This window comes from Eulemur rufifrons, chromosome 30 (assembly GCF_041146395.1).
Source record: "Eulemur rufifrons isolate Redbay chromosome 30, OSU_ERuf_1, whole genome shotgun sequence".
In the NCBI taxonomy this organism is placed as follows: Eukaryota; Metazoa; Chordata; class Mammalia; order Primates; family Lemuridae; genus Eulemur; species Eulemur rufifrons.
Window position 1 is genome coordinate 56479114 of NC_091012.1, and position 15216 is coordinate 56494329.

General features: G+C 35.8%; 1 protein-coding gene across 2 annotated transcripts in view; it reads left to right on the plus strand.

The window, feature by feature from the left end:
* Positions 1-15216, plus strand: part of LRCH2 (leucine rich repeats and calponin homology domain containing 2) — a 111962-nt gene that overhangs the window by 67499 nt on the left and 29247 nt on the right. For both annotated transcript variants that reach the window (XM_069463502.1, XM_069463503.1), the window contains exon 12: positions 6179-6244. In XM_069463502.1, coding sequence (XP_069319603.1) covers positions 6179-6244 — 66 coding nt within the window. The remainder of the gene's footprint in view (positions 1-6178; positions 6245-15216) is intronic.

Here is a 15216-nt window from a genome sequence, read left to right on the forward strand (position 1 = left end):
ATCAAAGATTACCAAAGTCATGTGAGCTAAAAGGTATTTGAGTTCTTTCCTGTTTTCCTGACAAAATATTTGATTTAAGTGCTTACTTTTTTAAAGACAATTAATTAGAGCTCTTTTACATATTTTGGTAGTGAAATACCACATAGACATGACATGTATAGACACACAAACATACAGACAGAAGCAGAATTTTTATTTGCTGGCTTTTAAATATATATATATATATATTTTTTTTTTCAGCTTGTCAATCTTTTAATTACCTATTTTACTGCTCTAAGCAGTTGTTAGCTAGGCAATAATTTGCTGTCCGGGATGATGACTCCTAGGTGAAACAAGGCTGAAAATTTATATTTCAAAAGCACAGAGCTAGGACTTTAGGCCTAAATATTGTACTGGCATTTGCTCATACCAAGGAAAAAGGTTGTATGCAAAGTTTCAGTTAAGATAAGGTAGCCAGGAAAAGTACCCTAAACAAAGGTAAGACTTGTCATGTAAATTGAGAACAATGGTAAGACTTTCTAGTGATTCAGTCCTCCCTCTCAGACACTCTTACAAACAAATTTCCTTTTTTATAGATATAAATTTCTTTTATAAAAGGGTTTCAAGATATCCAATTGAGGGCCAGGAGTGGTGGCTCATGCCTGCAATCCCAGCACTTTGGGAGGCTGAGGCAGGAGCACCATCTGAGGAACAAAGCAAGACCCCTGTCTCCACAAAAAGATAGAAAAGTTAGCTGGGCATGGTGGTATACGCCTATAGTCCCAGCCACCTTGGAGGTTGAGGCAGGATAATCTGATTCAATCTGATCCCAGACCCAGTACAGTTTCTACTTTAATTTTCAAACCACTTAGGATCAAAAATGTGCTCAAACTTGGCTCAAAACACAGATCTGTGGAGCTTCAGAATCTGAGAGAAAGCTTACCCACAAGCCCCAGTAATGGGCACAACCTGGCAGGTACCTGGCTTGTCTACTCGGTGCTCCTTGGGGGCGGGGGGAGAGGGCTCTGGAAGCTCTCTTTTGGAACCCATTTCTGACAAATTTAACAAGAGTTTAATTGAGGAAAGAACAATCCACAAACCAGGCAGCTGAACCAGAACAAGTTCAGAGAGACTCCAGCACTGCAGCATGGTTAGAGAAGATCCATAGATAGTTCAGTTCAGCATTGGCCTTGAACAATAGGCTGCCTTTGCATGGCCAAGACTCATTGATCAGCAAAGAGGAAGAATGGAGAGGAATCAAAGTAAATGGAGCTAACTCTAGCCAGGACAAACAACTAACATTTTTGCTTTCTAACATTTTAACTAAAGTACTTTTCCAGGGGGAACCAATAAGCCTTAACCCAGGTTATAGCGTGATGAAGGAAGCAAGAGGTGTTTCCACAGAGGTAGAAAACAGGTTTTATGAGATCCAAAAAGTCACAAAAACGGCTCAAAGAAAGGAAAGCCTCACTAGCATCAACAAACAGCAAAAGTTACACAAATACCAAACCAGAACAAGTTCATTCCCTGCCCAAGAATTGAGCCTAGGCTGTCAAGATGAAAACACAGAACTTTAACCATTAAGCTTCGAGGTAAATTGACCTCTGCTATTCTTCCCACAGGGGTAGTATTAAAAGGATTTTTATCTTTGTTTCAGACCAGATATTTGCTCTTTAATTTTGTCAAGAGAATTTTTAATGCTAGCTATGAAATTGTTACATGTTCTTTTAGTTATGATTTTGTTTTATAAATACAAATAAGACACTTGCTTAGAATAAGAGATCTCTAAAAATCTATTTTTAAATTGAGGAGTTTTTAGTTTAAAGGATCCATTTTGGCCATTAATTTTTAATGAAGTACTGATTTTTTTTTAAATTTTTCAGCATATTGGGGTATGGGGGAGGGGATGGGTGTATACATAATGAGTGCGATGCGCACTGTCTAGGGGATGGACACGTTTGAAGCACTGATTGGGGTGGGGGTGGGGGAGCAAGGTCAATATATGAAGTACTGATTTTAAAGTTGATAATTAAGAGTATTCTTCTAGACAGACTCCCTATTCTCTGTCCAATTGGGGAGAAGTCTCCCCAAGACAAGTCTTTTACTATATTATAGGGAAAGCCAAACGAGACTCATGAAGGAGCCAAAATGCCTCCAGAGAGGCCAACAATCCAGAGAAGGAAGGGGAGCTGGGGCGAGCTTTGAATACTAACCAGAATGTCCTTAAGTTCTAGAAACTGTTTCTCTACTGTAAACAGATCCAAGCACTGTGGGTTGGGTCGACAACATCCCACTGTTAGGGACGGAGCCAGAGACGGCCCTCAGTCCAAAAGAACTCAGAGGCTGCTAGGGCACATCTCTGAGTCCGCTCTGCTGATAAGAGGCGGCCGAACAGTGGCATGTGCCCACGAGGGCAATCCCGGACGAGCCCCCAAATTGTTGCTGCCCAACCGGGTTCATTTGCCCACTGCCCAGCAGGGAGCCAATACGTTGAGTCAGCAGGGTTTACTGCAGAGAAAGAGTTTATTCCGCATATCGCTATGTGGGGAGAGGGGAGAAATTTCTCAAATCTGCCTCCCTGAGAGTTTGGGAGACAGGGTTTTTAAAGACAGTTTGGCATAGGCAATTGAGTCTGCTAATTGGCTGTGTTCAGAGCGAAACCATCGGGTTGTAACAATTGTCTAATTTGCTGACCAGATTCTTGGGTCAGTTCCTTGGTATGGGCCACTGGTCTGGGTGGGTCAGCCACCAGGTCCCACTGGAATGCGGGACCTGGAAGATACCTTGAATACTACCCCAAGTTTTCAAAAAGGTGATGTTATCTATGGAGAAAGCTAAGAATCTTTATAACCACCGACTATGTGGCTCCAGAGTGGCAATTATAGAGAAGCAAACAGGAGGACAGTGGCTAGTTTTTATCATTATTTTTAGCAAGGCCTTTGCCTTATTTTTAGCTAGGTCCTTACCATCGTTTTCGCCTTGCACCCCATTATTGATTCGTGTAAAGAGCGGTTTCATGGTTAGAAGACTGTCTCCTCTTCCTATAATTGAGATGCATAGATTAAGCTACTTTGTATTAACAGTTTATTGTTGAATTTTTAAAAACCAATATTTATTCCCTCATCAAAATATTGGATTATTTCTACTTGTGTCTGAGTGTATTAAAGTCCCTCTGAATCAATGACTTTGCCTATATTAAAATAGCTATTCAGCAAGTTCTAATTTTACCTTCACTATAATCTGGGAAATTAAAAAAAACTATAGTCTTTAAAAAAAAAATCAGTACCTTAAAAATAATGTTGCAAGACTGTGCCTATAGTTAACGATACTGTATTGTACACTTAAACTTTTGTTAAGAGAGTAGATCTCATGCTAAGTATTCTTACCACAATATAATAAAATTGAAAAAAAATGTTTTCTAGAATGGAAGCAAGAAATCAAGGAGCTGAGAATAAAATGAAAATGTCAGAATATTCTTAATATTAACTGAGAATAAAAGAAAGGAAATTCTGTTGAAAAACAACAACAAAAAAATGCTGATCTGTTATTTATTGAGCCAACTCTTCAAATTTCATCAATCCTATTCATGTATGTTAGTATTTAAAAAGTGGCTACTGCTTTTTCTTGTACTAATTTTCTTACATGGCTTAATAAGCAGATAATTAGCTGGCTTCTTAAAATTTGGTTATCATTCTAATGACGGTATTAAAATATATTTGGGCTTTTGCAATAAATAGCTTCAGTTGCCTGGTTCCCATTGCAACTTTGTTCCTGCTGACTTACTCTGTAGTATTTTCTGTTATGTCTTTCCTTTTAATAATTATTTGATTTACTTTTAGGTATGTCCTGAGAGTTTTTCTTTATTGTGGGAAGATGTGCTTCTGAGTACTATGTGACATAACTAAATAATGAAAAGTAATTATGAAAATCTATAAAGTGTAATTAAGGATCACAGAAAACAAAATCAGATTTTGATAAGTTTATTATTTTAGTTTAGAATAATAGAAATTATGTACATTACCTGTTTCATGTGATTTTTTTTTTCTGATCATATGAGCATTTAAATTTGAGGAGCACAATACTAACCTCTAACTCGTTATAACTAGGTAGTTCTCTCAATCCTTGAAATCTATCCATTCTTTCTTTTCTGCTTCCTTTACTAATGACTTCCCTGTCTTCTCCAAAAACATCTTCTTTCTTCTCCTATCTTTTGGTTTGGTTGATGTACATGAAATGTGAATACAGATGGAGGCCTTTAAGTTATAGAACATCATTTAGTCACAAACTCTTCCAGAGGACCAGAGCAGCAAGACATGCATCAAGGTAGAGTTTGTAGAAGCTTTAAGTATTAAGGGGCCAAATTGATGGAGCCAAATTTTATAGTCTTCTAAAATAGATGTTTATTCTGACTTTGAGTATCACAGAGTAAATCATAAAATATCAATGTACATAGCAAAATTTTATATAAGTGAATTCTCAAATACATAAAACATATTGTATAGGTAAGTGGATCTTAATTTTTTTTCTTTCTGCTTTAATATGACTCATACATGTCAGTAATCACAATGCTAATGAATGTGGTGTGGGGAGGAATCAGAATTTACCATAGTGAAGGGCATAATAGTTTGATCCCCTTCTTCTGCAATTATTCTGATATTTCCTTCAAGGTGGTACTTACTGCCATGTCTCCTTTTTAAAAAAATCACCCTTTTAAAATATATTTTTTCTAATAGTCTAAGATATTTCATTATCTTAATTCTTCTGTGTTTGGGATTTAAGGTGAGTTTAGTGTATGCCAATACAAAGAAGAATAAAGGTGTCCTTAATTGCAAAATTGTTTGGCCCAAAGGTATACTAATTTGCATATGGTGCTTGTCCTTTTTACCTCACTGTCACTTTCTCCTAGTGAGGCTCTACTAGATCCAAGCTAGTGAGGAAACCAGGGTAATGGAAATTGGTTTCTTTATCCTAACCGTATTTCTGTAATTACCAACTTATATTTAGTTCATTATGTATTTTATTAATCAATATGTAGCTTAAATTTGAAATTCTTTTCATGCAGTTTTTTTAATTTTTGAGACAGTCTCGCTCTGTTGCCTGGGTTAGAGTGCCGTGGCGTCAGCCTAGCTCACAGCAACCTCACACTCCTGGGCTCAAGCGATCCTCCTGCCTCAGCCTCCTGAGTAGCTGGGACTACAGGCATGTGCCACCATGCCTGGCTAATTTTTTCTATATATATTTTTAGTTGTCCATATAATTTCTTTCCATTTTTAGTATAGACAGCGTCTCGCTCTTGCTCAGGCTGGTCTCGAACTCCTGAGCTCAAATGATCCACCGGCCTCGGCCTCCCAGAGTGCTAGGATTACAGGCGTGAGCCACCGCGCCCGGCCTTGAAATTTCTTTTCTATTTTCTATTGATAATTGACACCTAAAGATTTTATTTTGAATAAAAGACAGATATTTTACTCTCTTTATAATACTTAACTTTAAAATTGAAAGTTAAGTTATATTCATGTATATAGTAATATTAAGAATTCAAATATGTACAGTTATTTTCTTAAACAAACATAGTTAATAATTTCTTTTGACTTTGAGATTAATACTTGGAATTATATAAAATTATGGTCAAATAGCTCTCTTACAATGGTTCATCATTATTTTTCTTTTTTTTAGTTTTCTTCGAATATATTAAGTTTCATTGGGTTATTAAAAGTTTAAGAAACTTGTTATTTTTCAAAGAATTGAACTTCAGCACTGGTTTTGCATTTAGAATTAAGGTTTATTATTTGGCTTTTTGCAAAACGATTATGTATTGATTATGTATTACATCAGTATACCTCCTATAATTTGCTGTGCTGGGAAAACTAAATCAATCATTATGGTACCTAAAAAATCTGTATCTCTTTATCTTTTGTCTCAGCCAAAAGTTAGATATGCACAGGGCAATAATAGCATGGCTAGAAGATAGCCAAATCTCCAGAAAGGGTCTATAAAAGAAGATCCATGGAAGAGTTGGTGAACTTTATTTCTTCATAATAGTGTACTTATGGGCATCTGATCTAAATAATATTTAAATATTGTTTTCTAGCAAAGATCTTCATGGACCACATGCAGTTTATTTTGGAGATATTTTACTAATATATCATGTTTAATATTCTCTTTGATATATTTTGGAATTGATGTGTTGATTTACTTCTAGGATTCTTAATCATTCAACTTCTGTTATGAGAAACAAGCCGAAACAAACTGTGGAATGTGAAAAGAGGTAACAAAGTATCTTAGTCCTTACATATAATATTTTATAATGAGATTTGATTCTCTGATAGTAACATTTTCATATATGGGCTTTAATTGAACAAATGATATAGATTTAATATAACTACATAATTTAAAGAGGAAATGTGTTATGAGTTAAATTTACTTTTGATATAAACAAAATTTAAAAATGCTGATTTGATCTTTTTATGCTCATGTGTGCATTTTGTCTTGATGATAGAATCATTCATTTATTCACTCATTCAGCAAACATTTATTGCATTACTATTACTACCAGGAATAATGTGTTTCTTTATCACTAATTATGTTTATTCCCTATGTTATTATTTACATTTTGATTTCTTTTCAATTGGGTGTTACTGAATTCTTCTATATGCATGATCTAAGTCCACATATATGGTTTCCAGACAACTAAAAGACCTTGAAAGTTTCTATGTGTTCTTTGGTGGTTTCAGTGTACATCAAACTCTACTTCTGAGTCAATCCTATGGGAGTGCAGAGATCAAAGCCTAGGGGGAAGAACAGAAGTACAAACAGAGAGAATTAACATTTGTTGAATGCATGTTATATGTGTACTGTTCTTAGTGCTTTAGATGTATTATCTCATTTAATCCTCACAATAACTCTGAAGTTGTTACTGTTGTTATCCGCATTTTACAAATGAGAAAACTGAGGCTCAGAAATTGTCAAAACTTGCTCAAGATTACATAGCTAGTAAGTGGTAGAATCAGGATTCAAAACCAAGTTGTCTGATTCTAGAACCCCAAGTTTTAACATATGGTAACAAGAACACTCAGCTTCCTACAGATCCACACCTCTCACTGGATGTCTTTTCCTAGATATCTCACAGTCCAAACTGAACTTATTTTTCCCCCAACCTATTTCTTCTCCTATAGAGTCTGCCCTAGTAAATGTGCCACAATTTATTTATATAATCACCCAAGTCAGCAACTTTGGAGTTATTAGAAACCCCTCTCTCTTTTGCACCCCTCCCATTTCAGTCAACCACAGAAAATTACAGCTTCTTAACATTACTTGCCTCTATCCCAACCTCTTGATTCCTATTGCAATTGCATTGGTTCAGGCCCCATCTTTTTCCACCTGGATTATTACAACAGTCCCCAACATATCTCCTTTCTTCAGTTTTGCCTATCTTTAAATCTGTCTTCTGAACTGTGGAAGAGTGATGATTCTAAAACACAAGTCTGACTGTGTGACTCCCACTTCTTATATGCTAATGGCTCTTTACAACTTTTCGAATAAGTCTTAAAATGTTTAGCTTAGCCCACAAGGTTGAAGTAGGTTTCTGCCTACTTCAAGAGCCTCATCTTGTGCACTCCCCCACTGGCACCCTTTACTTTTAGGAACAGGATTCCTCTCTTTATTCCCACATGATTCCATTCCTCTATGTTCTACATTCTACGTCCTGGTCTCTCTGTTAGGATTGCCCTTCCTTCTTCCTTTCTTCACTTAGTCCTTCAGAATTGAGTTTAAGCATGAGATTACTTTTCATACTCAAGTCTAGAAATATTCATCTATCTCAAATTTTATTTAATTGTATTTAACCCACTCTCTTTCCTTTTGAATATTGATTCTGCTATCTCACATTTTTGCTTTCCTTAAAGTTTCTGTTATTTACTTTTCCCCTCAGTTCCTTTCATTCCGACCTTAAGCTTCCTCCCCAAGTTCCTAACGTCCTCTTGAGAAAAACCCAGTTGCCCAAACCTCAAAACTGTGGCATCCAATCCTGGCTTTTCCTTCATACAATTATTTCTGCTTCTTTTCTTTTGACACAATCACCCAATTTCTTCTTTGAAAACAAAAGAAAAAATTAAAAATTTTTCCTGATTACAAGAGCAATGTAGCTTTATCATTGAAAAATTAGAAAATTTAACAAATATAAAGAAAAAAATAAACAAATAAACATCACACATTATCCCACTCCCCAGAGATAACAAGTCATATTATTTTGGTATTTTTCCTTTTAGACCTTTTTTTCTATATGTGTGCATGAATGTTTGCATTTGCATGTGTGTACATGTATATATGTGTATGTACACTGCAGAGTTGTATACCCTGTTACATACTCCACACTGCTACTTAGATGTATAATAGGCATGTCAACTTTACTTTCCAAAACCACACTCTTAATCTCCCTTGTTGCACCCCTAAACCTGTTCCTGCTGCATTTTCCCCCATTTTAGAAAATGTCAACCCTATCCTTCCAGTTGGTCATCTCAAAAACCTTAGAGTCATCCTTAACTTGTCTCTTTCTCTCACATCTGACATCTAACCCATTAGCAAATCTTATTGACTCTACCTTTAGAATATATCCAGAATCTGATCATGTCTTACCACCTCTACTCCTACCACCCCAGTCCTAGCCATCTCTTACATAAATTATTACAACAGCCTCTTAACAAGTCTCCTTTCTACACTAGTTTTCCTTTAGTCTATTTTCCACAAAGTATCAGATTGATATTTTAAAAATGTAAGTCAGATCTATCATTCATCTTCAGAATTCTCTACTGACCTCCCATGTCATTCAGAATAAACACTAGACTCTTCTAAGGCCTTGTAAACCCTTCCATTATTTGTTTCCCTGTCACTCTCTTGACTCTCCCTGCCTGGTTAATTCCACTCTAGCTATACTGGCCTCCTTGTTGAATCTCAACAAGGAGACATTCCTTCCCCACTCCTCAAAGCTTTTGCTTCTGCCTGGAATGATTTTCCCCTAGATAATTATATGGTTTAATCTCATGCCTTCAGGTTTCTGCTCAAATGTCACTTCATTAGCAAAGTGTTCTCTGAACAACATGTAGAAGAGCATGCCTCCCCCACTGATTTGTCCCTATTTCCCATATCCTGCTTTATTTTTCTTTATAGAACTTAACACTATCTGACATTCTGAATATATACTTCTATTTTTTTTTTTTCAGAGACAGGGTCTCTTTCTGTTGCCCAGGCTGGAGTGCACTGGTATGATCATAGCTCACTGTAACCTTAGAATTCCTTGGCTCAAGCAATTCTCCTGCCTCAACCTCCTGAGTAGCTGGGACTACAGGCATGCACCACCATGCTTAGCTACTTTTAAAAATTTTTTGTAGAAATGGGATCTCGCTATGTTGCCCAGGCTGGTCTCAACCTCCTGGCCTGAAGAGATCTTCCTGCCTTGGCCCCCTGCCTTAGATTACAAGGGTGAGCCACTACACCTGGCCTTTGTTTATTGTTTTTTGTCAGAACCTTACCACCACTGGGCATACTACAATGCAAATATCATAAGATCAGGGACTTTATTTTGTATTCTGCAGTATCTCTCCATTTAGCACAATGCATGGCACACATAGTAGGTGCTCAATAAATATTTGTTGAGTGAAATAATTGGGAGAATAGGTTGAAATGATGAATGCCAGGAACTGTATTGTGTGCTGGGAGATACAGCAGTGATCAAAAGAGACATGGTCCCAGTCCTCATGAAGTTGGTAATTGATGTGGTCCTAATATATTGCTGTTGTGTTTGTATTTTAAAATAGAGCTTTTGAATATACAAATCCACAACTAGTAAGAATGATTACCTGTGGCATTAGGCAGCATGCAGACTTGTAGGAGATACCTGGAAAAATTCTGGGTACTTATGTTTTGGGTGAATGGTCAGTCTCCCTGAAACGCCTAGACAGCTCTGTACCAGTAGTGATCTCTGTGGGCTACTCTCCAAGATTCCTAGCCACTTCTAGCAATCAGCATGAGCCCTGGGACATTACAGACATACAATACAAGAAAGTTGTGATAAACTGTTGAGAAATTGGTTGGCAAGATAGCAAGGTACAGCTGAAAAAGCATGAGCCTTGAAGTCAGACAGATTTGGGTCAGAGTCCCACCTTTAGCACTTATTAGCTATGAGGCTTTGGATAAGTTTTTTTTTTTTTTTGAGACAGAGTCTCACTCTGTTGCCCGGGCTAGAGTGAGTGCCGTGGCGTCAGTCTAGCTCACAGCAACCTCAAACTCCTGGGCTTAAGCGATCCTCCTGTCTCAGCCTCCCGAGTAGCTGGGACTACAGGCATGCGCCACCATGCCCGGCTAATTTTTTTTTTGTATATATATATTTTAGTTGTCCATATAATTAATTTCTATTTTTAGTAGAGACGGGGTCTCGCTCTTGCTCAGGCTGGTCTCGAACTCCTGACCTCGAGCGATCCACCCGCCTCGGCCTCCCAGAGTGCTAGGATTACAGGCGTGAGCCACCGCGCCCGGCCAAGGATAAGTTTTGAAATCAGCCCTAATGCCTGACACCTAAATGCTTAGTAAATGTTAGTTCTCTGGCTATTTCTTTTTATTCACCTTTCTTCTTATAGAGAGATAGATTAGCGTAGTGGTTAAGAGTTCAGGCTTTTAGGACCATGCTATCTGAGTTTGGGTCCTGGATCTGTCTCTTGGAGGAAGTTATTTAGCTTCCTGTGAGTCACATTTACCCCATCTGTAAAACATGAATAATAACAATATCTACCTCATGGTTACTGTGAGGATGAAATGGGTTAATATATGTAAATTTCTTAGAACAATGGTTAGCACATAGAAATCATCACATATGTTATTAGTTGTTGAACTATTGTTTTTACTATTATGAATTTCCTTACTTTTCCTTTCTCTTATATCTTTTCTCAGCCCTTCCTTTTTCAGTTATCTCCTTTTTTGTTCAAAAGAGAAATAGCTTTGTGCTTATTTTTTCTGATATTAAGAAGTATCACATAGGCTTAAATTTTTTAATATATTAAATATAAGAAAATAATTTAAATTCTCTGACTTTTTTTTTTTGGCAGTGCATAAGGGAGCACACCCCACTTCCATCCTTACCCATAGAAAAATCTCATACTTTCTCTTAACAGAAATAAGATCATACTAAGTACATTGTTTAGCAATCTGCATTTTTCATTTAACATATTGTGATGATTTTTACATACCTACCAAATCTAAATATATGTTGTGATGAACTTTACATATTCTGTGTACTTGTATTATTTTCTTAAGTGCTCAAAGGCATGTTATAGACCAAAAAAAAAAAAAAGCATGTTATTGATGGATTAAAACATGAATGAATATTTAAAGCTTTTGATAAACTATCTCTCCAGAAGTTTTGATCTGTTGACATTCCCACAAGTAATGCATGGATATCTTTACTTCCATACTTGTTAACACTGTACATCATCAATGTATCTAATCTTTGCCAACCTAATAATAAATTATATCAGATTATTTCATTTTACATTTCATTGATTAAACTAGTGATATTGAACATTATTTCAAGTATTTATTGCTCATTTATGTTGCTGCTTTTGTGATTTGCTTGTTTGTATCTCGTGTGGTCAGAGGAAGTACTTTGTATGAATTGAATGGTTGAAATTTATTGAGTTTTCTTATGGTCTATTACGGTAAAAATTCTATAGGAACTTCAAAAAATACGTATTCTGCAGTTATTGGTCACAGTATTATATAAATGTCAACTACATTAAGTTGGTTGATAATGTCTAAATCTTCAATACCTTACATATTTTCTGTTTCCTTAGCCTATCAGTTATTAAGAAAAGGTTATTGAAATCTCCAACACTAATTATGGATTTGTCTTTTATTCTTGTAGTTCTATCATTTTTCCTTCATATATTGTGAAGCTTTGTTATCATTAGATACACAAATGTTTAGGATTGCAGTGTCCTCTTGGTGAATTTATATCTTTGTCATTATGAAATAACTTTTCTTTAAATTTCTGATATTTAATAATATCCTTTGGTCTGAAGTCAGCTTTTCTGACGTTGATGTAGTCAATCCCGCTTCCTTTTGTTTAGTGTTAGCATGATACATCTTTTCCCATTCTTTTATTTCTAACCTATTTGTGTCTTTATAGAGAAAGTGTGTTTCTTATAGTTACGATATGGCTGTTTCTTTTTTTATTAAACGTCACAATCTACCTTTTAATTTCTGTGTTAAAATCATTTATATTTTTGTAATTAACGATATTTTGGGTTTAAATCTACCACCTTGCTATATGTTTTCTTTCTGTCCCATCTATTCTTTTTATCCATTTTTCCTCTTTTTCTGCTGTCTTTTGAATTATATTTTAAAATTCCTGTTTATCTCCTTTGTGGGCTTATTAGTTATAAGATTTTGTTATGTTAGAGGTTGTCTTAGGGGTTAAAGTATAATATTTAGCTTATCACAGTCTGTCTTCAAGTGCTATTATTCCATTTCATGTATTATATAAGAACCTTACAACAGTATACTTATATTTCTTTCCTCCTGGCCTTGTACTGTCATTCATTTTACTTCTATATATGTAATATAGCCCACAGCACATTGTTATTATTTTCCTTTAGATGGTTATTTCTTAAAGACATTTAAATAATCAGAATAATGTCTTTTATGTTTTACCCTCTTAGTTACCAACTCCAGTGCCTCTTTATTTTTTGTGTAGATCCATATTTCTGTGTACATCATTTTTCTTTTACCTAAAACAGAGATTTTTTTTTTTTTTTTTTTGAGACAGAGTTTCACTTTGCTGTCCTGGCTAGAGTGCCGTGGCGTCAGCCTAGCTCACAGCAACCTCAAAATCCTGGGCTTAAGCAATCCTTCTGCCTCAGCCTCCCGAGTAGCTGGGACTACAGGCATGTGGCACCAGGCCCAGCTAATTTTTTTTATATATATTTTTAGTTGTCCCGATAATTTCCTTCTCTTTTTTAGTAGAGATGGGGTCTCACTTTTGCTCAGGCTGGTCTCAAACTCCTGACCTTGAGCGATCCTCCCGCCTCGGCCTCCCAGAGTGCTAGGATTACAGGCGTGAACCACCGTGCCCGGCCTAAAACAGAGATTTTAACATTACTTTTACTATCAGTCTGCTGGTGGCGAATGCTTTTAGCTTTTGTATGTCTAAAAAAGTCTTTAATTTCACCTTCATTTTTGAAAGGTATCTTTGTTCAGACAAAATTCTAGGTTGACATTTTAGTTTTCCTTCAGTATTTTAAAGAGGTTTCTCCACCATCCTTTAGATTGCATTGTTCTTATGAGAACACTCTTATCTTTGTTTTACTGAGCCTAGTGATTCTTTTTTTCTCTGGATGCTTTCAATACTTTTTCTTTATCACTTGTTCTAAGTACTTTGATTGTGATGTATCTTGGTGTCCTTTTCTTCATGTTTCTTTTGTTTAGAGTTCATTGAGCTCGAATTTGTGGATTTATTGTTTTCATGAAATTGGAAATTTGGGGGCCCTTATTTCTTCAAATATCTTTTCTGTCATTTGACATCATCTATTATGGAACTCCAATTATATGTACATATATTAGGCCACTTGAAGTTTCCCACAGAACACTGATGTTCTACTCATTCTTTTTTTATATTTTTCTTTCTGTGTTTGGTTTTGACTAGTTTTTCTGCTATGTCTTCATGTTTACTAATCATTTCTTATGAAATGTCTAATATGCAGCTAATCTCATTCAGTTCATTTTTAATTTCAGATGTACTTTTTATCTCTTGAACTTTGATCATATCTGTACTTAATCATGTTAAGTCTTTTCTTTTAGCTTCCTGAATATTGCTTGGTTGAATTTGTTATTAAATGCCGGACATTATGAACTTTATCTGTGGATATTGTAGTATTACTATAAATATTTTTGACTTTTGTTCTGTTATATGGTTAAATTACTTGGAAACAATTTGATATTTTGGAGACTTGGTTTTATCATTTGTTATGTGGGACCATTACTGCATTTAGTCTAGGACTAAATTTGTCTTCCTAATGAAGAAAGACTTTTCTTATTACTTTACCTGATGTCCCATGAATTATAAGATTTTCCAGGCTGGCTGGGGGGAACTAGTCCTACTCCTGGTCCTCTGTGAATCTGGGAATTATTCCCTCTAAGCTTTTGAAGGGTGATTTCATTCTTTTGCCGAGGGTAGTTTCCTCATATGTATGATCAATGATCAGTGCTCAGATGAGAATTTGAAGGACACCTCTGAAGATCTCTTAAGTTCTCTGTGCATTGCTCTTTTCTTTGTTACTCTGTCCTATGAACTCTGTCTGCCTTTTTCTCCCTGGCTCCCAGCTGTCTCCTAAATTTAGGGAGCCTGCTGGACTTTACCTTGGTTCTTCCTTCTTGGGCTGTGCTCTGGAAACTCTCTCTATGCAGCAACCTGGTTCAATCATGGGATTTGCCTTGTTTGTTACTCATCTCGAAAGGATAATGTTATTTTTTTGCTGGATATTCAGTGTTTCAAAAAGCACAATTTTTTAATATATCTTGTCCATTCTTTTAGTTTCTTCAGTCAGGATATAAATCTGGTCACTGTTATTCTATTTTGGCCAGAAGCAAAGTCTAGTTTTTACATTTTATGTGCTCATATTTGTCAGTATTTAGTTTTGATTGTTTCTTCCATAGGCTCTCTCTACCCCAACATTTTAAAAATTACTGCCCATATTTTTCTGTAACTTTTGTGATTTCATCTTTATTTATATTTAAATCTTTAATCCATTAATTTTGATAGTTCATATAAGGTGAGGAATCTAGTGTTTTCCCTCCTTCCCTGTCTTCTTTTCTCACTCTATCTCCTCCTCCGCCTCTTTCTTTCTCTGTATATTTTACAAGTGGTCACTGAGTTGTTGCTATACTATTTGTTACACAATCCATCATTTACACAATGATTTTAAATACCATTTTTATCATCACTTATTATACTCATGGTCCTCTACTCCTCTTCCATTGAGAAATCTGTAGATTCTGGAGCTAGTATTATTTTTTTTTTTTACTGGAATTTTATATATTTTATTACTGGTGTCAACGGAAAAAAGCCAAACTCTGTAAAATAATTTTAAAGAGCTTTATTCTGAGCCAAATTTGAGGACTGTGACCCAGAGCCACGCCCAAGAGGCCTTGAGCAAGTGTACTCACTGTGGCTGGATTACAGTTTGGCTTTATACA